The sequence below is a fragment of the Muntiacus reevesi genome, chromosome X (assembly GCF_963930625.1).
Source record: "Muntiacus reevesi chromosome X, mMunRee1.1, whole genome shotgun sequence".
In the NCBI taxonomy this organism is placed as follows: domain Eukaryota; kingdom Metazoa; phylum Chordata; class Mammalia; order Artiodactyla; family Cervidae; genus Muntiacus; species Muntiacus reevesi.
In genome coordinates, this window is record NC_089271.1 from 40,063,983 (window position 1) to 40,090,674 (window position 26,692).

Consider the following 26,692-nt stretch of genomic DNA (forward strand, 5'->3'; position numbering starts at 1 on the left):
AAAGATAAGGTGTCCATAGGTATGTGGATTTATCTCTGGCCTTTCTATTCTGTTCCACTGATCTATATTTCTGTCTTTGTGCCAGTACCATACTGTCTTGATGACTGTGGCTTTGTAGTAGAGCCTGAAGTCAGGCAGGTTGATTCCTCCAGTTCCATTCTTCCTTCTCAAGATTCCTTTGGCTATTCAAGGTTTTTTGTATTTCCATACAAATTGTGTAATTATTTGTTCTAGTTCTGTGGAAAATACCATTGGTAGCTTGATAGGGATTGCATTGAATCTATAGATTGCTTTGGGTAGTATAGTCATTTTCACAATACTGATTCTTCCAATCCATAACACGGTATATTTCTCCATCTATTTGTGTCCTCTTTGATTTCTTTCATCAGTGTTTTATAGTTTTCTATATATAGGTCTTTTGTTTCTGTAGGTAGATATACTCCTAAGTATTTTATTCTTTTTGTTGCAATGGTGAATGGTATTGTTTCGTTAATTTCTCTTTTTGTTTTCTCATTGTTAGTGTATAGGAATGCAAGGGATTTCTGTGTGTTAATTTTATATCCTGCAACATTACTGTATTCATTGATTAGCTCTAGTAATTTTCTGGTAGAGTCTTTAGGGTTTTCTATGTAGAGGATCATGTCATCTGCAAACAGTGAGAGTTTTACTTCTTCTTTTCCTATCTGGATTCCTTTTATTTTTTTTCTGCTCTGATTGCTGTGGCCAACACTTCCAAAAATATGTTGAATAGTAGTGGTGAGAGGGGCACCCTTGTCTTGTTCCTGACTTTAGGGGAAATGCTTTCAATTTTTCACCATTGAGGATAATGTTTGCTGTGGGTTTGTCAAATATAACTTTTACTATGTTGAGGTATGTTCCTTCTATTCCTATTTTCTGGAGAGTTTTTATCATAAATGGATGTTGAATTTTGTCAAAGGCTCTTTCTGCATCTATTGAGATAATCATATGGTTTTTATCTTTCAATTTGTTAATATGTTGTATTACATTGATTGATTTGCAGATATTAAAGAATCCTTGCATTCGTGGGATAAAGCCCACTTGGTCATGATGTATGACCTTTTTAATATGTTGTTGGATTCTGTTTGCTAGAATTTTGTTGAGGATTTTTGCATCTATGTTCATCAGTGATATTGGCCTGTAGTTTTCTTTTTTTTGTGGCATCTTTGTCTGGTTTTGGTATTAGGGTGATGGTGGCCTCATAGAATGAGTTTGGAAGTTTACCTTCTTCTGCAATTTTCTGGAAGAGTGTGAGTAAGACAGGTGTTAGCTCTTCTCTAAATTTTTGGTAGAATTCAGCTGTGAAGCCATCTGGTCCTGGGCTTTTGTTTGCTGGAAGATTTCTGATTACAGTTTTGATTTCCATGCTTGTGATGGGTCTGTTAATATCTTTTATTTCTTCCTGGTTCAGTTTTGGAAAGTTATACTTTTCTAAGAATTTGTCCATTTCTTCCAAGTTGTCCATTTTATTGGCATATAGCTGCTGGTAGTAGTCTCTTATGATCTTTTGTATTTCAGTGTTGTCTGTTGTGATCTCCATTTTCATTTCTAATTTTGTTGATTAGACAAAGAACAAAGGCTCTTCTCCCTTTGTTCCTTGATGAGTCTGGCTAACAGTCTGTCAATTTTATTTACCTTTTCAAAAAACCAGCTTTTAGCTTTGTTGATTTTTGCTATGGTCTCTTTTGCTTCTTTTGCATTTATTTCTGCCCTAATTTTTAAGATTTATTTCCTTCTACTAACCCTGGGGTTCTTCATTTCTTCCTTCTCTAGTTGCCTTAGTTGTAGAGTTAGGTTATTTATTTGAATTTTTTCTTGTTTCTTGAGGTAAGCCTGTATTGCTATGAACCTTCCCCTTAGCACTGCTTTCACAGGGTCCCATAGGTTTTGGGTTCTTGTGTTTTCATTTTCACTCGTTTCTATGCATATTTTGATTTCTTCTATGATTTGTTGGTTATTCAGAAGCGTGTTATTTAGCCTCCATATGTTTGAATTTTTAATAGTTTTTTTCCCTGTAATTGAGATCTAATCTTACTGCACTGTGGTCAGAAAAGATGACTGGAATGATTTCAATTTTTTTGAATTTACCAAGGCTAGATTTATGGCCCAGGAGGTGATCTATCCTGGAGAAGGTTCCGTGTGCACTTGAGAAAAAGGTGAAATTGACTGTTTTGGGGTGAAACGACCTATAGATATCAATTAGGTCTAGCTGATCCATTATGTCATTTAAAATTTGTGTTTCCTTGTTAACTTTCTGTTTAGTTGATCTATCCACAGGTCTGAGTGGGGTATTAAAGTCTCCCACTATTATTGTGTTATTGTTAATTTCCCCTTTCATACTTGTTACCATTTGCCTTACATATTGTGGTGCTCCTATGTTGGGTGCATATGTATTTATAATTGCTATATCTTCCTCTTGGATTGATCCTTTGATTATTATGCAGTGTCCTTCTTTGTCTCTTTTCACAGCCCTTATTTTAAAGTCTATTTTATCGGATATGAGTATTGAGACTCCTGCTTTCTTTTGGTCTCCATTTGAGTGAAATATTTTTTTTCCAGCCCTTCACTTTCAGTCTGTATGTGTCCCTTGGTTTGAGGTGGGTCTCTTGTAGACAGCATATATAGGGGTCTTGCTTTTGTATCCATTCAGCCAGTCTTTGTCTTTTGGTTGGGGCATTGAACCCATTTACATTTGAGGTAATTATTGATAAGTATGGTACCGTTGCCATTTACTTTGTTGTTTTGGGTTCATGTTTATACAAACTTTCTGTGTTTCCTGTCTAGAGAAGATTCTTTAGCATTTGTTGAAGAGCTGGTTTGGTGGTGCTGAATTCTCTCAGCTTTTGCTTGTCTGTAAAGCTTTGAATTCTCCTTCATATCTGAATGAGATCCTTGCTGGGTACAGTAATCTGGGTTGTAGGCTATTCTCTTTCATTACTTTAAGTATGTCCTGCCATTCCCTTCTGGCCTAAAGAGTTTCTACTGAAAGATCAGCTGTTATCCTTATGGGAATCCCCTTGTGTGTCATTTGTTGTTTCTCCATTGCTGCTTTTAATGTTTGTTCTTTTTGTTTGATCTTTTACCTGGAGTAACAGGCAAATTTGGCCTTGGAGTACAGAATGAAGCAGGGCAAAGGCTAATAGAGTTTTGCCAAGACAACGCACTGGTCATAGCAAACACCCTCTTCCAACAACACAAGAGAAGACTCTACACATGGACATCACCAGATGGTCAACACCGAAATCAGATTGACTATATTCTTTGCAGCCAAAGATGGAGAAGCTCTATACAGTCAGCAAAAACAAGACCGGGAGCTGACTGTGGCTCAGATCATGAACTCCTTATTGCCAAATTCTGACTTAAACTGAAGAAGGTATGGATAACCACTAGACGATTCAGGTATGACCTAAATCAAATCCCTTATGAATATACAGTGGAAGTGAGAAATAGATTTAAGGGACTAGATCTGATAGACAGAGAACCTGATGAACTATGGATGGAGGTTTGTGACACTGTACAGGAGACAGGGATCAAGACCATCCCCATGGAAAAGAAATGCAAAAAGGCAAAATGGTTGTCTGAGGAGGCCTTACAAATAAGTGTGAAACGAAGAGAAGCTAAAAGCAAAGGAGAAAAGGAAAGATATTCGATCTGAATGCAGAGTTTCAAAGAATAGCCAGGAGAGATAAGAAAGCCTTCCTCAGCAATCAATGCAAAGAAATAGAGGAAAACAACAGAATGGGAAAGACTGGAGATCTCTTCAAGAAAATTAGAGATACCAAGGGAACATTTCATGCAAAAATGGGCTCAATAAAGGACAGAAATGGTAGGGACCTAACAGAAGCAGAAGATATTAAGAAGAGGTGGCAAGAATACACAGAAGAATTGTACAAAAAAGATCTTCACGACCCAGATAATCACAATGGTGTGATCACTCACCTAGACCCAGACATCCTGGAATGTGAAGTCAAGTGGGTCTTAGAAAGCATCACTACGAACAAAGTTAGTGGAGGTGAAGGAATTCCAGTTGAATTATTTCAAATCCTGAAAGATGATGCTATGAAAGTGCTGCACTCAATGTGCCAGCAAATTTGGGAAACTCAGCAGTGGCCACAGGATTGGAAAAGGTCAGTTTGCATTCCAATCCCTAAGAAAAGCAATCCCAAAGAATGCTCAAACTACTGCACAATTGCACTCATCCCACATGCTATTAAAGTAATGCTCAAAATTCTCCAAGCCAGGCTTCGGCAATACGTGAACTGAGCACTCCCAGATGTTCAAGCTGGTTTTAGAAACGGCAGAGGAACCAGAGATCAAATTGCCAACATCTGCTGGATCATCGAAAAAGCAAGAGAGTTCCAGAAAAACATCTATTTCTGCTTTATTGACTACACCAAAGCTTTCGACTGTGTGGATCACAATAAACTGTGGAAAATTCTTCCAGAGATGGGAATACCAGACCACCTGACCTGCCTCTTGAGAAACCTGTATGCAGGTCAGGAAGCAACAGTTAGAACTGGACATTGGACAACAGACTGGTTCCAAACAGGAAAAGGAGTACATCAAGGCTGTATATTGTCACCCTGCTTATTTAACTTATATACAGAGTACATCATGAGAATCACTGGTCTGGAAGAAGCACAAGTCGGAATCAAGTTTGCCGGGAGAAATATCAATAACCTCTGATATGCAGATGATACCACCCTTATGGCAGAGACTGAAGAGGAACTAAAAAGCCTCTTGATGAAAGTGAAAAAATTGGCTTAAAGCTCAACATTCAGAAAACTAAGATCATGGCATCTGGTCCCATCACTTCGTGGGAAATAGATGGGGAGACAGTGGAAACAGTGTCAGACTTTGTTTTTTTGGGCTCCAAAATCACGGCAGATGGTGACTGCAGCCATGACATTAAAAGATGCTTACTCCTTGGAAGGAAAGTTATGACCAACCTAGATAGCATATTAACAAGCAGAGACATTACTTTGCCAACAAAGGTCTGTCTAGTCAAGGCTATGGTTTTTCCAGTGGTCATGTGTGGATGTGAGAATTGGACTGTGAAGAAAGCTGAGCACTGAAAAATTGATGCTTTTGAACTGTGGTGTTGGAGAAGACTCTTGAGAGTCCCTTGGACTGCAAGGAGATCCAACCAGTCCATCCTGAAAGAGATCAGTCCTGGGTGTTCATTGGAAGGACTGATGCTGAAGCTGAAACTCCGATACTTTGGCCACCTCATGCGAAGAGCTGACTCATAGGAAAAGACCCTGATGCTGGGAGGGATTGGGGGCAGGAGGAGAAGGGGACGACAGATGATGAGATGGCTGGATGGCATCACCAACTCAATGGGCATGAGTTTGAGTAGAATCTGGGCGTTTGTGATGGACAGGGAGGCCTGGCGTGCTGCAATTCATGGGGTCGCAAAGAGTCAGACATGACTGAGCGACTGAACTGAACTGAATTTGATTAATATGTGTCTTGGGGTGTTTCGCCTTGGGTTTATCCTGTTTGGGACTCTCTAGGTTTCTTGGACTTGGGTGGCTATTTCCTTCCCCATTTTGGGGAAGTTTTCTGCTATTATCTCCTCGAGTATTTTCTCATGGCCTTTCTTTTTATCTTCTTTTTCTGGGACTCCTATGATTCGAATGTTGGGGCGTTTCACATTATCCCAGAGGTCCCTGAGGTTGTCCTCATTTCTTTTCTTTTTTCTTTTTTCCTCTCTGTTTCATTTATTTCCACCATTTTATCTTCTACCTCACCTATCCTGTCTTCTGCCCCCATTATAGTATTGTTGGTTCCCTCCAGAGTGTTTTTGATCTCATTTATTGCATTATTCATTTTTAATTGACTCTTTTTTTATTTCTTCTAAGTCCTTGTTAAACATTGCTTGCATCTTCTCAATCCTTGTCTCCAGGATATTTATCTATAACTCCATTTTGTTTTCAAGATTTTGGATCATTTTTATTATCATTATTCTAAATTCTTTTTCAGGTAGATTCCCTATCTCCTCCTCTTTTGTTTGGCTTGGTTCGCATTTTTCATGTTCCTTTACCTGCTGGATATTTCTCTGCCTTTTCATCTTAGTTAGATTGTTGTGTTTGGGGTGGCCTTTCTGTATTCTAGCAGTGTGTGATTCCTTTTTATTGTGGAGGTTTCTCTCAGTGGGTGGGGTTGGGCGATTGGTTTGTCAAGGTTTCCTGGTTAGGGAAGCTTGCATCAGTGTTCTGGTGGGTGGAGCTGGATTTCTTCTCTCTGGAGTGCAATGGAGTGTCCAGTAGTGAGTTTTGAGATGGGTCTATGGGTTTGGTGTGGCTTTGGGCAGCCTGTACATTGACGCTCAGGGCTATGTTCCTACATTGCTGGAGAATTTGCATGGTATGTCTTGCTCTGGAACTTATTGGCTCTTGGGTGGTGGTTGGTTTCAGTGTAGGCATGGAGGCTTTTGGATGGTCTCTTATTTACTAATGTTCCCTGAAGTCAGGAGTTCTCTGGTGTTCTCAGGTTTTGGGCTTAAGCCTCCTGCCTCTGGATTTCAGTCTTATTCTTCCAGTAGCCTCAAGACTTCTCCATCCATACAGCAATGATAATCAAACTTATTAATGGTGAAAAGATTCTCCACAGTGAGGGACACCCAGAGAGGTTCACAGAGTTACATGAAGAAGAGGAGAGGGAGGAAGGAGATAGAGATGAGCAGAAGGAGATAGAGATGAGCAGGAGGAGAAAAAGGGGGACTCAAGAGGAGAGAGACAGATCTATGCAGTACTGTGTTCCCTAAGTTTTCTCTGCAGCCCAGAACACCCACAGAGATTCACAGAATAGGACTGAGAAGCGAAGGGGGAGGGAGGAAATAGAGGTGATCTGGGAGAGAAAAAGGAGAGTCAAAAGTGGGGAGAGAGTAATCAAACCAGTAATCACACTCCTGAGTAAAAATGGGTACTGAAGATTGGATTCTTAAATGTCCAAAATTGATATCAAATACCAAAAAACAAAGATTAAAAATCTAGAGTAGAGGTTAGACTCGTAAAAATACAATATTAAAAAAAACAAAAACACAAAAAATTTAAGAAATATATATGAAGTTCTCTTTAAAAATAGAGTCCCTTTTTTTTTTGCAAGGTTATAGTGGGTTATAAAAATGAAAATTAAGGAGTAATAGAGGACTTTAAAAAAAAGAAAAAAAATTTTTTTAATTAAAAAAATAAAAAAAAATAGTAAAAATATATCTAGGAATTTCTCTGGAGCTGTTGCAGGCAGTGTGGGTTCAGTTCAGTTTCAGATAATTCCTTTTTCCAGCTTATACTTCTCAATATCTATAGGCCCTTTCCAGTGTAGTCGGTGTTAACTACAGGGGTTTTAATCTGTTGCACCTGTCACTTCTAAAGCGGTTCCCTTTGTTTATTTGGCTTCTGTTCGCAGGTCTCTACAGTGTCTAATTTTCGCCCTGACACAAGTGGGTGGAGGTGGTCTCTTGTTTAGGTTCGCTTGTTCAGTTGTGCTGCGGGGAGGGAGGAACACTGCAAACAAATATCACTGGCGTGTGTGGGGAGCACTCACAGTGTTCCAGCCACACTGGGTTTGCCCCTGCTCACGGTGTGTGTGCTTTCCCCGTCTACACTGCTCAGGCTCCAGGTTGCTCTACAAGGTGCGGGCCCTGAGTTGCACGCACTTCCCAGGCCTAAGCCGCTCAGGTTCAGGTTCTCGGGTACTCCACAAAGGCTCAGACTCAGTTGGGCCTGCGTTTTGTGCCTTTCCCGGTCGGAGCAGCTCAGGCAACCAGGAGCTTGACAAGCGCACTCTCTTCAGGTGCAGTGCGACTTCTCCCCTCCCCGGTCCCAGTCTCAGTTTCCGGGCGCGCCCGGTCCGGTGCGCCTTGTGTCTCTTCTGGGGAGCTGATCTCTGGCTGCGACCCTCCCGGCGGATGTCAACCATCCAGAATCTCAGGAAGTCTTTGGTTAGAAACTGGAAGCCTGTTTCCACTTTGGTAGGGGATGCTGTCTCTGGGGCTGAGTTTGCCCCTTTCCGGCTCTGGCTGGCGCCTGCCTCCCTCCCTGCCTCCTGCCTCTGGCGGGGGATGGGCCGGTCCGCAGCCGGCTAGCTCTTCTCTGGTATTGCTCAGTCCTTTGTTCTGTGAATGGGCTGGCTGTGCCTTAGGTTAGGGCTTTTCGCAGGTTAATTCTCTCTCTCTCTCTCTCTTGCTATCCCACAGTTTAAGTTCCTATCTCATGTTAGCTCCCTCAGATTGCCCTCAGGGCATTCAGGCCCGGTCCTTACCCTAAGCAATGCCGCCTGCTCCTCTCTGTTTAGCCCCCACTTGCTGGTGGCAGATGTGAGTGTCTGGGGTACTTTTCTGCTGGGAGTTGCTTTTAGGCATGTAATCTGTGGGTTTTATTTATTTCTCCTCCTGGTTAGGTTGCCCTCCAAGATTCGAAAACTTCCCCCAGACCTGCCGGTGAGAGGGTTTCCTGGTGTCTGGAAACTTCCTCTGTTAAGACTCCCTTCCTGGGACGGATCTCTGTCCCTAACTCTTTTGTCTCTCTTTTTATCTCTTCTATTTTGTCCTACCTCCTTTCGAAGACAATGGGCTGCTTTTCTGGGTGCCTAATGTCTTCTGCTAGTGATCAGAAGTTGTTTTGTGTAGTTTGCTCAGCGTTCAAATGTTCTTTTGATGAATTTGTGGGGGAGAAAGTGGTCTCCCCATCCTATTCCTCTGCCATCTTAGCTCCTCCCACGTATGGTTATTGAATGCTTGGAATGTTCTAGTGTGACTGAGGAAATGACCTTTTACTTTTATTTATTAATAATTTAAATAATTTAATGATTAATAATCTCCCTTGGACAGCAAGGAGATCTAACCAGTCCATCCTAAAGGACACCAGTCCTGGGTGTTCACTGGAAGGACTGATGCTGAAGCTGAAACTCCAATACTTTGGCCACCTGATGTGAAGAGCCGCCTCACTGGAAAAGACCCTGATGCTGGGAAAGATTGAGGGCAGAAGGAGAAAAGGATTACAGAGGACAAGATAGTTGGAGAGGACGAGATGGTTGGATTGCATCACTGACTCAGTGGACATGAGTTTGAGCAAACTCTGGGAGATAGTGAAGGACAGGAAAGCCTGGTATGGGGTCACAAAGAGTCAGACATGACTGAGTGACTGAACAACAACAAATTAATAATTTTAACTAATTTAGGGGACTTCCCTGGTAGTCCAGTGGTTAAGAATCTGCCTGCCAATTCAGGGGACAGAGGTTCAATCCCTGATCAGGTAACTAAGATTCCACATGCTGTGGGGCAACCAAGTTTGCACATCACAACTACTGAGCCCATGCACCACAACTAGAAAGAAGCCTGTGTGCTGCAACCAAGACCTGATGCAGCCAAATAAATAAATATTAAAAAAATAATCATTTTAATTCGCTTAGATTTTAACAGTTACATGCAGCTAGTGACGAATATGTTGGCCAGTTCAGCTCTGTATGAAAATATTGTGGCTTACACAGTTTTCCAAAAATTCATAAAAACATTCTTATAAATCTAGAGTTGAAGACAATCATTCACAACATATTTCAAGGGTCGACTACTAGTCAATGAATAAATATTATTGCAACTTATGACGTATCTGAAAATAGTTATGAAGAAAACTTTTATAGCTTGCAGGAGTCACATGGCTAAGGAGGACTCTTATCTAATCAACCACTTAGAGGATAGAGTTAAGTTTTTAAATAGTAATCAAAGTAAGTCAAACCTGAGTTAATTTTAAGACCATAATATAATCGTTTCCTCTGTTGCAGGGAGGAGGGAAATGCTGTCCCTTAAGATTTTTGTCCAGTGCTGTAAAGATTCCATTATCTTATTCTGGGTCTTTTTCAAAAACCTCAAAAACCATTTAAAGTCAAATGGGCTGTCCAAATGAAGTAATAGTGCTTTTTTTTCATTTCCAGTGGGTTGGAGGATAGGGAGTATGGTAAATGGGAGAAAGCTATCCTAGGAAGAATAAAGAAAAAGTGAGAAAAGTGATCTGGAACTATTTTCTAGTAGACCAAGGTTGTGGGGATTTTTACTGCTTTGTGATGGTTGTTCAATCCTAGTTCCAATTCTAATTTTGTGTTGTTTCCATTGAACTAAACTTATGTTTTCTGTCAAAATATTTAAGTTTGAGAAAATGTGGCCTAGATTAAAATTCAACAATAGTGGATAATAGCAAGTTCCTATTTTTAAAGTAATTATATCTCTGCTATGAATTTTTAAAGATAACATAAATCTAAAATGTGATTCATCTTCCATTTATTATAACTTATTGCTGGGATTTGTACTTAGATATTACCTTACATGATTTAAAAACCCCAAATCTTATTGAAATAATGGTAACTTTTGGCACTGAGAATTTGGCTGTAAGAAAACCACAGCCAACACCTGTATAATATTTATGGGCACTGAAACAGAATAAAAATATCAGCAAATGCCTCTGTCTGGCTTTTTCCTGATTTCTTTAATTTACCTTTAGTTTCCTCCGTGCATTGAATTTCCGCAGTTGCTCTACTGTTTCTGGAAGATGAATCTTGTAGGCATAACGATCCCGCTCCTAAAAAAGATGAAAGATAATGAACACACATAGTTCTTTATAAAAGTGAAGAAGCTAAATTTAAAATAAACAACAAGCCCAATTGGATATGAAGGTCAAAACTGATAGTAAAATAGTATTTCATCTTCATCAATAACAAAGGGCTAAAATAATGGTCCATGTACTTTTTCAGATACATGGCTATGTGACTAAAATAATTCATCATAATTATTATGAAGGCATGAAGTTAACTTTGACACAATCTTGTCAGGTAAAATGAGCCTTTAGGAAATTAACTCACAACTAATTCAGCATTCTGAGTTGTCAAGAATACCTGGATTTTAAAAGAAAAGTCACAGTATCTTCAAACTAGGACAAACTTATCAAGCCCATTCTAATCCAACCATTTCTCCATGTGGGATCCCCTTCAATTTGTGATGGATGATCACTCTGTTTGACTTCATACAATAGGAGAGTATCACTTTATGGCAACCCACTACAATTTTAGTGAAAAATTCTTGAACGTGAAAAAATTCTTACTCAGCCCACCTGTGGTTTGTCTGGACTAGCTCTTCTCTTTGGGCATCAGAGAGTAAACACAATCCCTCTTCCATATAACACCCCTTTAGTAGTTATGAGGGGGTTTATGCTTCCACTGAATCTACTCTTCTCTGTGATAACATCTCCAGTTGCCAACTTCTCATGTGTATTTCAAATCTCCTGTCATTCTCCTTATTGCCCTCTTTGGTTCTAATTTGTCAATGTATCTTGAAGATTTTATGCCACAGGTACTTATTTTAGAAATATTTCTTGAGTACCTACTATGTGCCAGGCATTGTTCTATGCACTTGGGATTAACAAGTAAACAAAACCTTAACAAAGATTCTGGCCCTCATGTAGTTCATATTTTAATGGGACAAGATAAGAAAACACAAAGAAGGGAAATTATAGAGTATGTTAAGAGTTCTATGGAATAAAGCAAAAAGAAAGGCAGGGTGAAGGTACATTGCAATTTAAAGTAGGGTGGTCAAAGTACAACCCAACTGAGAAAGTGACATCCAAGAGGTAAGGAGAGTGGTCTAGGCAGATAGAACAACTAAGTGCAAAGGCCTTTCAAAGGAGACAGTGTGCCTGAAATTTTCAATAAATAGCAAGGAGACCCATGTGTGTGGAGTAAATACTAGATCAGATTAGAGAAGTGGCAAGGCTGGTGCAGGCCATCAGGGGCCTTTGGCTTTTATTTTACCCTTGATCTTAGCCAAAAGGCCGAGAAGCGATCTTTGGCTTTTATTTTGAGTGGGAGATGGAGCAACTGGGAGGTTAGAAGCTGGAGTGATGTGATCTGACAATGTAGAGGAATACTCTGGCTGTTGTGTTGAGACTAGATTGGAAAGGGGAGAGAATTAAAAAAATAAAAGCATGGAGACCAGTTAGGAGGTTATTGTAGTAATCCAGGGGGGAAATGATGGTGGATAAAACCAGATGGAAACAATAAAGAGAGTGAAAGGGAGATAGACTCTGAATGTAGTTTGTCTTCCTGAAAAAGTTTTACTGAGGTATAATTAGCATACAATTAACTGCACATATACGATGGGATAAGTTTTGACATATGTATACAAACATAAAACCATCCCCACAACCATAATGAACATATCCAACACTCTCAAAAGCTTTCTTGTGTCTCTTTTGTCACCCCCTTCCCCATCCCCAGGCAACCATTGATCTATTCTCTGTTACTTTAGATTAGTTTGCATTTTCTAGAATTTTATATAAATGGGATAAGACAGTACATATTAATTATTATCCAACTTTATTCACTCTGCCTAAATATTTTAGCTTCACCCACATTGTTGCATGTATCAATAGCTCATTCTGTTTTATTGCTGGGGTTATTCCATTGAATGTGCTGTGCTTAGTCGCTCAGTCGTGTCTGACTCTTTGCAACCCCATGGACTGTAGCCCACCAGGATCCTCTGTCCATGGGATTCTCCAGGCAAGAATACTGGAGTGGGTTGCCATGCCCTCCGCCAGGGGATCTTCCTAACCCGGGGATCGAACCTAGGTCTCCCGCACTGCAGGCAGATTCTTTACCATCTGAGCCACCAGGGAAGCCCATTCTATTGAATAGATGTATCATAACTTGTTTATCCATTCACCTGTTAATGCACCCTGGGTTGTTTCCAATTTTTGCCTGTTATGTATAAGGATGCTATGAACATTAATGTACAAGTCTCTGTATGGACCCAAGTTTCATTTCTCTTAGGCAAACATGTAGGAGTAGAATGGCTAGGTCATTTTATAAGAATATGTTAAACTTTTTAGGAAACTATGAAACAGTTTTCCAAAGTGGCTGTACCATTTTACGTTCCCACAATAGGTATGAGTTCCAGTTGTTCAACATCCTCACCAACACTTGGTGAGTCCCTGGGTAGCATACAAGAAGGAAAGACTAGATGAGTACTGCAAAGGCATTGAAAATGAAACTGGCATTTGAACCATAGTGCGTAAAAATGGGCTAGGACGTGTGTCCTGAATCTAACTGGGTTAACTGCCTACCAAAATAGAAGATTTAAATAAGAATCATAGTCTTATAACATAATAATACTAGAAATGCCCAGCACACTATCCAAAATTACTCTTCATACTAAGAACTAGGAAAATCTCAACTAAATTAAACTCAAACACTTCTACTCTACAGGCTTTAACCCTTCTATAGGCTTCCTAATTCTGAATATCTCAAAGCAGTCACCAAGCCTCATCAATTTTCCTTAATCGCTCTCAGTTTGGATACTTCTTTCCCATTCCCACTATGACTCCCTGGTTCAGGCCCTGTCACTTCCTGACTGGACAGACCAGCTTCTATAGGACCTTTTTGTCTCTACTGCTTGCATGCTGACAGGACACCCCCCTGTGCACAATGTCCAAAGGAATTACATGAGCATGCTGCTCATATAATTTTGCATCACTCAAAAGCTTGCAGTAGCTTTTTACTCTCTATACCCTAATATCTAAAGTACCAAATTTGGCATTCTAGATAAATTCTTCCCTCAAACCAAATTTTCAGTCTACTGCAACCCTATTTAAATAGCTGACATTTTGTACTATACCAGTGTTTCCTGACCCCTTCCCTGAATCCCCTGAACACTTCTAATGCTGTGCCTCCTCTGTGCCTCCCACATGGGGTATATGGCCCCTTTAGTCCTATTAACATGTGCAGCCTCCCTCCCCACTAGCCACGGTAGGCACTAGCCTACAGTGACTTCTCATGCTCCCCGTTAGTCTCCCAGGGACCACACTTCCATATTCTTGTGAGATGCCTCTCACGTGTGACTTCTCTGAGGTTATCTTTCTGTGTCTTTATGTTATATCAACAGCATTTGAAATTTCATTTCACGGTTTCACCATGCCTTTCTCTCTTTAATATGGTGGGAAGTTTAGAAGATAACAGACAGTGAAGTGAAAAGGGAGAGAATGATACACTCAAACATTTTTTAAAAATAAAATTATGCTTATATTATGATTCCTGATATTTTCTAAGCAAATGAAATCATAAGATTAAAGTCTATTAATGTACTTCTTACCACAAAACAAGCAAATATTAACTCCACAGCATTATAAAACTAAGACAAAAGAATAAAGATAATATTTTCCAGATTAAATAGTCCTACCTGAAACTAATAGTACTGTGATATGAATTCAGAAAAATGTCATTAGCAATGTGTCTTGCATTTAAAGAAGTGTTTGATTCACTATCCACTGTGCACACGAAATGCTAAATATACATTTAATTGATGTGTTGATTGATTCTTCCAAAATTCAAATTGATTAGGCTAATATAAATACCTTTTTCATCTTTATTATAGTCAATATACTTGGAATCTACATATTAAGGCTACAAAGGGTGTGAAAAGAGCTTAAGTGCCTGTGAGAAAATTATAATCTTAGTTGGTCTTACTTTTGTTGGAATGAATATTTACAGCAAACAGCACTAATTTAGATAAAAGTATTAAACAGGTATAATTTAACAACTTCAAGACATTCACATACTAATTGGTCTATTTACTCAAATTCCCATTTTATATGTCATGATTGAATAGGACTTTTTTGTGGTCTTGCCAAAGAAATAATAATTTTTTTGGACACAAAACAGTGGTATCATGACTTTGAGTACTCCTTACTACAAGGATTTTCATCATTTTATTTCTTTACATTGCAGTTACTCAGAAGTTTTTAAAATTTAAACATTAGCTTAAAGTTTAGTCATTGCTAAATTACCACCACTTCTATGCACAGCAATGATTTAAAAGTATACATGGAAAAGTACTGAAATATAACATAAGCCTATTCTCATCAGCTTGATAACTTCTCAATGAATTTTTCCATCTTCAGATAACACACTGTGGTGAAAAGTCTTCAGTAATTTTTTTCATTGAAGTTACTGACACTTTTGTCTTTTGTCTTTGTGGTGCCAGAAATCTATTGTCTATTAAACTCAGATTATTTGGCAAAAGAACTATAATCATTGCAGGGATAAGAGTTTCCAAAAATAAATATTATTAGTCAACATATGCAAGATAACGAAAGCCAAATTTTCTAAAGGATATTAAAAATGACTAATATGGCTGCTATTTTCACTGTACTTGGCATTTAAACTAACTGCAAACAAAAAAAAGATCCTCACAATAAGAAACTGAGAAAAGCAAAGGAAAATCAGGAGGTTCCCCTGAACTGTTTATTTCTGGGAGAAAATAAGTACTAAGAAAGTATCTCAGAACTGCTCACTCTTTTCTGGAGGAAGTCAGGAATAACTATAGCTGGGAAATTCAAGTCAAGAATAGCTAGAGCTGAGTATCAGATGATTGAATGCCAATGTGAAAAGTAATATTCTTAAGGAGAATCAAGATCTACTGGAATTTCAACATTGTTCAATCATACTATTATCCCAGGTCATCTTAAGGTACACTATTAACCTATGTTCAAATATTATTATTTTGTATAATTTCTGGGGAGCTAGCATGGTATAGTAGTGTGAACACATTTATGCATTCACTCATTAAATCATTAACTGATATTTATGAGCACCTACTAAATGTCAGGGGCTTCCCAGGTGGTGCTAGTGGTAAAGAATCCATCTGCCAATGTAGGAGATATAAGAGAAACAGGTTTGATTCCTGGGTGGGGAAGATCCCTTGGAGGAGGGTATGGCAACCCACTCCAGTATTCTCGCCTGGAGAATTCCATGGACAGAGGAGCCTGGCGGGTTACAGTCCATAGGGTTGCAATGAGTCAGACACAACTGAAGCGACTTAGCATGCACACACTACATGTCAGACATTTTCAAAGGTTCTATACAGAAGTGAACCAAGAGACAAAAATTCTTGCTCTGTATGCAGCTTATATTTTATGGAAGTAGAGAAACAAATAAATAAAATGTATGTCTCATGGTGACCAATGCTATGGAAAAAAAGTAAGGCAGGAAAGGGGGGGGTGGGGAATACTGGTGGCAGGGGATATTTCTTCCCTCAAATTTTAAATTGGGTGGTCAGGGAAGATCTCACTAAGAAGCTGCTATCTAAGCAAAGACTGAAGATGGTGAGGGAATAAGCCATGAAGATAGCTTGGGGAATAGTATTCTAGGGAAAGGGCATTACTAACACAGGCACTGAGGCAAGTGTGGGCCTGCTGTCTGAGGAACAGCGAGGAGGCTGACAAGAGGGAACAAAGTGAGAAGAGGAGAGTAGGAAGGGGTGAAGTCAGAGAGGTATCAGGGAGTGAAATGGTAAACTAAATTAATAATACTTCAGGGGACAGGTCTAGCCTAAACGTATAAACTCAGGGTGTACAGATAGCATTTGAAGCCATTAAAACTATTGGTAGACGAGGTCTCCAAGGGTCTGGGGCTTCCCTGGTGGCTCAGCTGGTAAAGAATCCACCCGCAATGCAGGAGACCTGGGTTTGGTCCCTGGGTTGGGAAGATCCCCTGGAGAAGGGAATGGCTACCCACTCCAGTATTCTGGCCTGGAGAACTGCATGGACTGTATAGTCCATGGGGTCACAAAGAGTCAGACATGACTGAACAACTTTCACTCTCACTTTCCAAGGGTCTGAGTGTAGACAGGAAGAGGAAGAGCAAGGGGCTGTAGCACTCCATTAGGAAGACATGGTGCAGGGAGGTGAGGAAGAATCAGCAGGATCTGGAAGGGGCTGCCACAGAGGTAGAAGGGAAACCAGGAAGAGAGGTGCCCTGAGGCCAAGGGAAGACAGAGTTCCAGAAGTATGGATGTCCAATTGTTGATATGCCAAGAGGGAGAATCATGAGATCTGACCACTAGACTCAGCAATGTGAAGGTCACTGGTGACTTGATGACTTGACAAGAGCTATTTTAGTGGAGTTGGTAGGATTGCAACACTGACTAGGGTGGGTTCAAGAGAAAGAGATGGGAGAAACTGGGGAAAGTGAGTAGAAATAACACGTTCTAGGAGTTTTGCAGTCAAGGGGAGCAGAGAACAGAGGCAGAGTCTGGAGCGGGTTGTAGGGTTAGGAGAACATGCGTGTGTGTGTGTAATGAAAATAAATGGTAGCTTGTTAGATCCCACAGAGACAGGAAGGTGCTGATGCAGGGAAGGGCTCACAAGTGGGAGCTCTGACCTTGAGTAAGTGAATGGGATAGGATCCTGAGTACAAGGGAAAGGGGTGTGGTAGGCTGAATCCTGGTTCGTTTAACATCAACAACTTTTGTGACTTGGGGCAAGATTCTTAACCTGAGGCTTAGTTTTCTCACATGTAAAGTGAGAATTTCCTGGAACTGTTGAACACTGTAATGTCTTCATCAAATAGTACTATCTCACTGAAGTCCCAAGTTATAATTTTCTTTAATAGCAATACTTCATTGGCAGGATGGAATATAAAAAGAACGTTTAAAATCTGCTTTTTCTAGAGCCTGGGAGCCACAACTACTGAAGCCCACACACCCTGGAGGCCCTGCTCCACAACAGAAGAAGCCCCTGTGACAAGAAGCCTGCACAACACAACCAGAGAGAAGTTCCCTCTTGCTGCAACTAGAGAAAGCCAGCATGTAGCAATGGAGACCCAAGTGAAAGTGAAGTCACTCAGTCGTGTCTGACTCTTTGCGACCTCATGGACTACAGTCTACCAGGCTCCTCCATCCATGGGATTTTCTAGGCAAGAGTACTGGAGTGGTGGTCAGTTCATTCTCCAGGGGATCTTCCCAACCCAGGGATGGAACCCAGGTCTCCCATATTGCAGGAAGATGCCTTACCATCTGAGCCACCAGGGAAGCACCCAGCACAGCCATAAATAAATAAATAAAAATTGAAAAAATCTTTTTCTTAAGAAAATAAATCTGTATCTAGTATCTATTGAAATAAAAATAATGCTATAAAGTATACAGTCACAACCAAAGCAATGATAATCGCTTTTTAAATATCACACACTAAGTGTGTTTTCTGTTGTTCATGTTGTGCATCCTTGGAAGATGCATTGGTAGAGAACAAACAAGCTTTCCTCTGGGATGGATTTTGCCTTAATCCTCTTCTGTACCCTCTTGTGATGAAGCTGAATGTCATTCAAATGGTACATCCTCTTAGATGTTTACAGAGAATGCACAGAAACAGTAAATAAGGTGAACAAAACTAATTAAAAAAATGCTCAGAAAAAAAAAGGGTGGAAAGGGGCACCTTACAGAGTAATGCATTCTTATCACTGGAACTGTCCAAATAAAGTGCAGATGGCCACCTAAGAACTCACATACCTTAAGCCATGGGTGATTCAGTGCTTCATAAACAGTGATCCTCTCGGCGGGATCCAGCATCAGCATTCGGCGTACGAGGTCTTTGGCACTTTCAGAGATATGGCTCCACTGCCTTGGATTCATCTGAAGAGGGGGAAAGGAAAATTACACAGTTAGGTTCAGTGAGACGTTAATGTTCACTGTTAATATTCCTACACTGTTTCAATGCAAATAAGATTCAGGTAGCAAAGTTGAGAAATCGGATTCTAAAGACTTGCTTTCTAAGGAAGAAGAGGACTGAGGTCATGCATTTCCTGTTGCTCAACACATGAGTATTTGTATCAGTAAATATTCTTTATACATACTCTGGTTAGATATATAAAAATATTTTTAATAATTGAAGAACAAAATGTTCACGATTCCAGGTTCTATCGCAGGTAAAATAAAAAGTCTAGCATCTAGACTCTAAGGAGATGAGAATACTTTGATCTAGAAAGGACTAAAATTTAAAAATTTTAAAGAAGTATTTTTAACATTTTGTTTTTAAAACTGGGAATTAGTGGTAACTGTGAAGCCATACAAAGTAGCTTTTATTAATAGGATACTTTGGTCACTGTATGTCATTTTCAGCATTTAGGAAAAAATATATTACTATAGGCCTTACAAAAAACCCAATTTACTTGTATATTATTCTCAGTGAAGTGACATTTTTTCCTCTTTTAGAGATGAGACAACTAAGCCACAAGGTAAGTTGGCTAAAGTCAAACAAAATAATAAATCATGAGCTGCTCCTAAGACACAGGACTCATGAGCAAGGCTGTGGATCTCTGAGGAAAAGAGCTGGAAGACTCCTGGGAAAAGAGGTATGTCTGAGACCAGGAACCAGAAAGAAATGGAAAGGAATGCTTGGGGCTTGGGAAGCCCCAATGCTTGGGAAGGCAAGTAGGGACATAAGGGAAGAGGCGGAGCAGGGTCTCACTCCCTATTTAATATCAGGAAACTGACTGAGTGAGTGAGCACGTAGGAGCTGTCTGTTGCCAGGAGCTTTAAGCAATGCCATGGCTTTAACTGGCAGAGACCCATGTTACTTTCTATGGGAGAAAGATGCAGAATAAAGTCCCAACACTTTAAAGCCAAATGAAATCACTGCTTGCATTGTAGTACACACGAATCATTATAATCTGGCCAAGGTTTAGCATCAGGCATTTTGTTCTGGCTAATGTGAAGCTTTGTTCTAGTAGATGGAGAGTGGAAAATGTTCCATCTTCTTTGTATAACAGGCAGAATTCTAAGCAGTAGTCACTTCTCTTGTCAGATCCCTTAATTAAAAGTGAATGCCGTGAAACTGTTGAAATACTGTCATCCTACTGAAACTGTGATTGGTTGACGAGTTTGAAATAGGGAGGCAAGTGATTAGATGGGGCTTAGACAGCCTTGCTTCCTCTTCACCATCCTGGAGATGATGTTCTCTTTCATGTCTGAATGATCTGTTCTCAGGAAAGGTGTTGAGAAACCATCTGAAAGTGGTCATAAGATTTCTGAAGTGAACAGAGGTTGAGAAGTATACTCCCTGGTCCTTTTCATGAGGGAGCCCAATCCAGGGTTTGCTCTTTGGCAGAGAAGAGTAGCTGATATTAATTTGGGAGGTTGAGTATATCTTTACCATCTGAGCCTTCAGGGAAGCCCTTGAATATATAAGGGAGAACAAAACAGGGCTATAAAGCAGTCTTAATTATTTGAATATGAAAGCGAGGCAGCTGAGAACTCCTGCTGTGTAGACACCAATTGGATATCCAAAACAAGTGATATAAGGTGACATTGTATCTTTTATAGACTTTGGGAAATATGTTTTTGTCCTTTATGAAAAATTAATTGAAATTAAATGTCAGCATATATTTTAGCTAAAGTATTCTCTCCTATCGACCTTAAAAGATCAATAAGTTAGTAAATGAGAATAAAAAGTTAAAATTATTTAAGACCAGTAGTAGCTTATAAACTATGACATTTTGTCATCAAAATTTTCTTGAAAATACTCATAGAGATCAAGGATTTTTAATTTTTGTTGTTGTTAAGAACTACCAGGGTGGTAAAATATTTTTGAGATCTGCTCCAAAATAATCTAGTAGCATGTAGAATATAGATAAAACAAGATTGGCTGGATGTTGATAAATATTAAAGCTGTGGGTTCATTATACTATTATCTCTACTATTTTGTTAGAAATTTTCAGTAATAAAAAATTTAAAAATGAATGCTGACACAATCATAGTATTTTTTCTAAAGGCCCAGTAGAGTCATCACTGATAGTAAAGATGGATCTGTACTTCAAACTAAGCTACTGAAAACCTAGGGCCTTTGTAAGGAAAGCCATGAGTATAAGCGAGAGGTGAGGTTAGCCAAGTAAGAGTAAATATATTATTAACTTTAAACCCCCAGGTACAGAAATTATAGTATAGCTGCCACCATCCACCTGACTTATTATACTAGAATACTAAGAATAGGAAATTTTAAAACAATTAATCTTTTGGACATATTTGACTAGTCCAAATTTTTTTCTAAACAAAGAAACAAAGATAACTATTCAATGCTTTAAAAATAGACAAAATCAAATACCAAGAAGCCGTTGGAATGAAGCACATTGCCTTGGAAACCAGGAAGTTAGCAACTGAACAAACACAAAGGAAGAATTCTATTATTAGCAAATGCTTATAGCTCAAGAAGGCAGGTGGGAGATTTTATTCTATGGTACCTACGTCATAAGTTGCTGTGAGGATGAAAAGAGTTAATATAAGTAAAGTGCTTAGAACAGTTCCTGGAACATAGTAAGCACTATGTATGAGTTAGCTATCATTATTGCTAGTATTATTATTACACAGATAGATTACTGTGTTTATTTTCACATGTTAGTATCTGATTTCACTTGGCAAAATTCAACGAGAAAGCCATAACCGTGCATTCCTGATAGCCACCCACAATTTCCAGGGACTGAAGGGAGATGATTACTTATAAGCAGTTTCCTGAGACTTTTAGTTACCTTGAAAGGATTGATTTTATTCCCCAATGGTCAACTGACTCTAAGAGAAGCAGAAAAACCTATACGTAAAACCTCTTTCTCTGTTAGCAGAGTTTTCCCATAGATCTTCATCTAAGTAAAGACAAACCTGTGTACCTTTATATGTAAGCTGATGGTACACAAGGAAAAAAGTACAAACCATTCTCACCAACTCACTTCCACAAGCTTCAGTTGCGATTTACAGAATAAGGCCACAACTCTGAAATTACTTTACCTTCATTTCTTTTTTTTTCTCTTAAGTTTTGTCAAGTCCCATATAAAATTCTAACATTACTGAGGAACAGGGAAAAAAAAACTTTAGGGGCCTCAGGGTTTTGGAGTGTAGTGTTATATGAACATAAACCTGTGTGTTTGGTTTTTATGCTGCCAGGCATGGCTGAAAACGAAAACAGTGATTTTGTTGAATAGAAAGTGCAGGTGTTAATAATAACAGGAGAAAGGAGAACTTCCTCAAAATAAACTGCCCTGATTTGATAGCCAGACACATACTCCTCTGTGCTTCCCATACAGAGCATCGTATTCCATCAGCCATACAAGGTGGCACAGGGCAATAAAGTGGAAAAGCTAGGGTAGTGAAACCAACCCCAAGCTTATTTCCAAGAACCTCCTAGGTCTTTTTGGTATAGCCACTCATGATGTCAGTAATGGCTTCTTAAATTATTTAGTAATGAAAGTAATAATGTACTAATCAAAAGTCTGGGAATAGTACATGTAGTTTCCAATTCACAGGAGCCAAAGATGAATATAAATATTTAAATCACACCAAAATGGCTCTAAATTACATTATGAAAAACAGTTGTGATACTGGCATTTCAGTTTATCCTGGAAGGTAAATGGCAATTTTTTCAGCTGTGTTGGCTGACCACATAAAATGCAATAAAATAACATGCATGCTAGAGCAAAAACAAATAAAGGATAATAGACACTAAACCTAAAAGTAAGATAAAGAATTACTAAAATTACCTGGATGAAATTTCCATTTTAACTTTAGAAATGAAGTAATAAAAATAAAGCCCTTTTCTCAAATTACACAAAGAAGGGCCAAAGAAGTTTATGCTCCAGGTCAGCCTGAATAAATGGGTTCGATCACCAGACAGCTAATGAATATTTTAAAATCTGGGCTCGGGTCTGTCACAGACACCTTACCCAGGGTAAAATAAAAGCTCACATTCTCTCACAGTAAATTCCAAGGAGTATTCCAAATTCTTTCCCTGAATTAGAATTTTATTTGAAATAAGTGGGGCACAAACGAATTACTATGAATTTGAGTTAGCTAAACAGGCAGTTTTGCTAGAATGTACTTGTGGTCAAAGATTTTGACTTGTAGTGTGGCTCTGTGACTCTGAGGGCCCAGAATGTGGAGGAAAGGGGGAACATCCATCGGGTCTCTGGTCTTTATACTGTATCAAAGACAAGTTGGGTCCCTGTTTTCTGGACTAAACACAGAGTTGGAATCCAAATACGTGGGACAGACTAGAGGTAACACAGAGGGACTGAGAAGGGAGGAGTGAGGCAATGGTTTTTTTAAAAGTCAGTCATCTGGATGATAATTTGGCTGAGAGCGACTCTGAAATTTACTTGAGAGCTTTGCCTAACAAGGCTAGTGGATCAAAGATGCAAGCAAAATACTTTTCTCTGACTCAGTAACTATGCTGACATCAATAAACAATCCAAAGAGAGACAATAACTTAAAACATTTTTTTCAGAATAATTTAATCTCAATGGAAAGATAAAACATTCATAACATATTACCTTATATTTTCCTTTAATAATGCCTTCAAACAATCTTTCCTTGGTTCCATAAAAAGGCAAACAACCGCTTAGCAGGATAAAAAGGATCACGCCACAACCCCAGACATCTACAGGTTTTCCATAAGGCTCTCTCTTGACAACTTCTGGGGCCATAAAATGAGGTGTTCCAACACGCCCTATATTTAAAATGACAACATCAAGGAAAAAATGTTTACATAAAATGGGCTTCCTCCCCATTTGAAAACTGAAAATAACAGTGTGAATAACAAGTTCAACAATGTAAATATTACCACCTTTTCCCTCCTCTATAAAATCAAGGGAAAAAAAGGCAGAAAGAAAAAAATTATTTATCTAATCACCTCTTGAAAATACTGAGTCCAGGAGAGAGAGGTACTCTGTCTTCTAACGCTGCTACTTCCTATTGAATTCTGCAGAGTGCATGGTAAATATTTACCTATTTCTTACATCATGAAGAAGTTGTTTAAATTTTATAATTTTCACATGTTTGAAAAAAAATTACTAAAAATACAGAGCAGAGACAGTGGCGGGGAGAGGGGGAACAAGTGAGAAAATATCCGTGGAGAAAAAGATTACTTTTGATTGCCAAACAGAAATTCTCAAATTAAACCTAATGCTGAGAACTTTTGCTTGGAATATGACTCTGAATCTGAAATCCTGTTCAGTAGATTTTAGGAATTAATTGCAGCAATTAACAATGGTTAACAATATTTTGTTATAATAGGATTTTAGCTTCCTTCAAATATTAACATTGGAAGAGAATGAGAGCAAATATATGACATAAGCCAAAGCAAAATCATGAGGCTCTTCCCATTAGATTCTCTTTGATTTCTACCTTCTTTAAAGTATTTTTCTTTTTCCCTATCAAAATTAGGTTTCAGGAAGGAATCTGAAAGCAGTTGTTTGCACACCAGTAGCCATCTTTAACTCAGCACCCCCTTTTCTTCTGTAGAACAAAAGATTTGTATCCTAGGGAAATTCCTGTGGGAGGGGACGGCCTGCCAGATTTGATAGCTCTTCTAGCTCTAGGCGGGCCCAGTGCCCTCCTCTCCTCCCTTCCCCCAACATCCCCCACCTCGTCATCCTGAGTCAGATCATTTTTATTTCGAAGACGGCACAAAACTTTATGGAGAGCTCGGAACAGTGTTCAGAGTTTAGAAAAAGACCTCAGAGATCTTCTAATCCAGCTAGAGAGAAAGCCTGTATCATAAAGTCTTGTTGGTGATTGTCAAACCTGGTTAGGATGGAAATAGTTGGGAACAGTTCTGAGCTTGTGCACTGGGAATGTTCCTTTGCTGCAAATCGTGGGTCCCCTTCTTCCCCCATGACAGGGGAGATTATGTTCAGGGTTCAGAGAGTGAAAATATTTTTATTTAAAATGTATGGCAGATCAGAGGAAACTCTGTGCCGGTTAGAAGGAAAGATTTTTATTTTCATTTTGCCCCATTTAGTTTCCTCAAGTAACATAAAGAAGCTTGAAATGACGAGAACTAAGCCTCCTACTTCATTAACAGCTGGGACAGGGCAGTGCCCTTGGAGAAATGTGCCTTGGTCTGATGGACAGGAGCTGGTAAAAGTAGGGAGAAGCAGGGTAAGCGATCAGAGTACTCATACCAGGGCACCAGCCAGGTACCTGCTGGTGGTTGGGATACTGCTTGGAAACGCAACTTGACTCTTACTACAAGACAGGGCCAAGCAACTCAAAATGCAGGTCTCAATCTGGGACTAGTCAAGAGCCCCCATGGCCAGCCCTGGCCACCCACGGCGAGGTTCTCTCCATTTATCTAGACTGAAGACTACCATGGTACTGGAGAATCAGTGTTCATCCTTAAGGAAAATACATGTCTTTTGGTTAAGGAATTTGCTCATAAATGACAAGGGGAAAGACCATTGTGTGTTCTAGTCACTCAGTCGTGTCTGACTCTTTGTGACTCCATGGACTGTTAGCCCACCAGGCTCCACGTCGGTGGAGTTCTCCAGTCAAGAATATTGGACTGGGTTGCCACTCCCTTCTTCAAGGGATCTTTCTGACCCAGGGACTGAACCTGGGTCTCCTGCATTGCAGGCGGATTCTTTACCACCTGATCCACCAGGGAAGAGAAAGAATTTATAGGAGTGAATTTTAAAAAAATTTATTTCATGCAGACTGGTAGAATGTGAAAGGACTGGAGTTACCCTTTAACATATACTGACCTCCCCAATTTCCTGGTTTGTGATCACTTGACTTTTCCTTCTTTGTGGTCGCTTGATTTTTATGACGCTGACCACAGAATTCTAAGAATGGGAAGCCAAATTACCAAACCAAATTAAATGTCACTGTATATGAGACACTTCAGATGTGCATTTAAAAATTTAAATGTTAGTTTTTTTGATAATATAATAAAACCTTATTATCCAGAACCTCAGGGGAGGGGGAGTTGTTCTGAATAGGTACATATTCATTATACTTTAGGACTTGAATCTTTACACACCCACCCCTTTTTACTTTAAGAATTTTGGATGGCTCTCTTTCTATAATTTCCTGACTTCTTTTATACAAGATGCTGCAAATAATTCAACCTTTTCTTGATGACTCAGAATTATTATTGTGATACCAATGAAAGAAATCTGGTATAGAACCAAAAATGTATTGCATACCCCAGAGAATAAAGGTTGATTTTTTTCAGTAAAAAAGGTGGCTGTGCTTTCCAACGTTTGGTATCTGCTCAACATACTTTTTTTTTGGTCAGGCTTTCATTTCTTTTCTTTCACTATGCTTACTCTAGCCTTGTCTTCTCCTCATTTGTTGCATAAAATTTGCTATAAACTGTAAACTCATTAGAAACCAAATTCTTTCACTTAGTAAAAATTTCCCAAGTGCCTGCTGGGTCCCAGACACAGTGGTCTAGGACCACTGGGGACATACAAGGGATAAGCCATGGTAACCCTTTGCCCTCACAAGGCTCAGTCTTTGATATAATTACAAACCCCGCATGAAATGCTACATGAAGGCACGTAGGCCAGACAGCTATGGGAACATGGGAGAGAAGGAACAGGGTTACCTAATGGGATGGTGAAAATCAGCCTGCTTCTAAGACTATTTCATTAACTAGATACACAAAATGACAAAAGGCATTCTAACCAGAGGGAAAGGCAGGTGTAAGCTATGAAGGAACGTCAATCCACAAAACTTTCTGAAAAATGGAAGCATGTCAGTCTCAGAGTGTGTCTTCACAAGCTCACTTGAGAGAACCATGAACAGGTATTAAGGGCAGGAAATGTCTTGCTGCTATTACATTTATTTTCTAGGTTCCTAGTTATATTCTGGATAAGTGAGTTTTCCAAACAGCTGAGTTTCTGATAGGGAACGTGTAAATATCTGTAAATGGCTTTTTACTATATAGAACATATAATGGACAGAATTACTTTTGATTTGGAGGACTGAGTGGTCAAAGATTCCAATCTAACAGGAAAATAGCTTTCTTTTAGATATTAGCAAATGAGCTGATAAATTTTCAGAAGTGTCTTAAACAACATGAAAACTTTTTAT

At 39.3% G+C, this 26,692-nt stretch overlaps 1 protein-coding gene and 1 long non-coding RNA gene across 9 annotated transcripts in view; one reads left to right on the plus strand and one right to left on the minus strand.

Annotated features, from left to right (window-relative positions):
- The window catches only part of LOC136153399 (uncharacterized), a 103,429-nt gene extending 85,576 nt beyond the window's left edge, over window positions 1–17,853 (plus strand). The window contains exon 3 of the long non-coding RNA XR_010660393.1: window positions 17,510–17,853. This is a non-coding gene — a long non-coding RNA (uncharacterized lncRNA). The remainder of the gene's footprint in view (window positions 1–17,509) is intronic.
- The window catches only part of CASK (calcium/calmodulin dependent serine protein kinase), a 369,874-nt gene that overhangs the window by 103,856 nt on the left and 239,326 nt on the right, over window positions 1–26,692 (minus strand). For all 8 annotated transcript variants that reach the window (XM_065915191.1, XM_065915189.1, XM_065915187.1 and 5 more), the window contains exons 7-9: window positions 23,146–23,321; window positions 18,344–18,466; window positions 10,509–10,592 (exon numbers count right to left, since the gene is read on the minus strand). In XM_065915191.1, coding sequence (XP_065771263.1) covers window positions 10,509–10,592; window positions 18,344–18,466; window positions 23,146–23,321 — 383 coding nt within the window. The remainder of the gene's footprint in view (window positions 1–10,508; window positions 10,593–18,343; window positions 18,467–23,145; window positions 23,322–26,692) is intronic.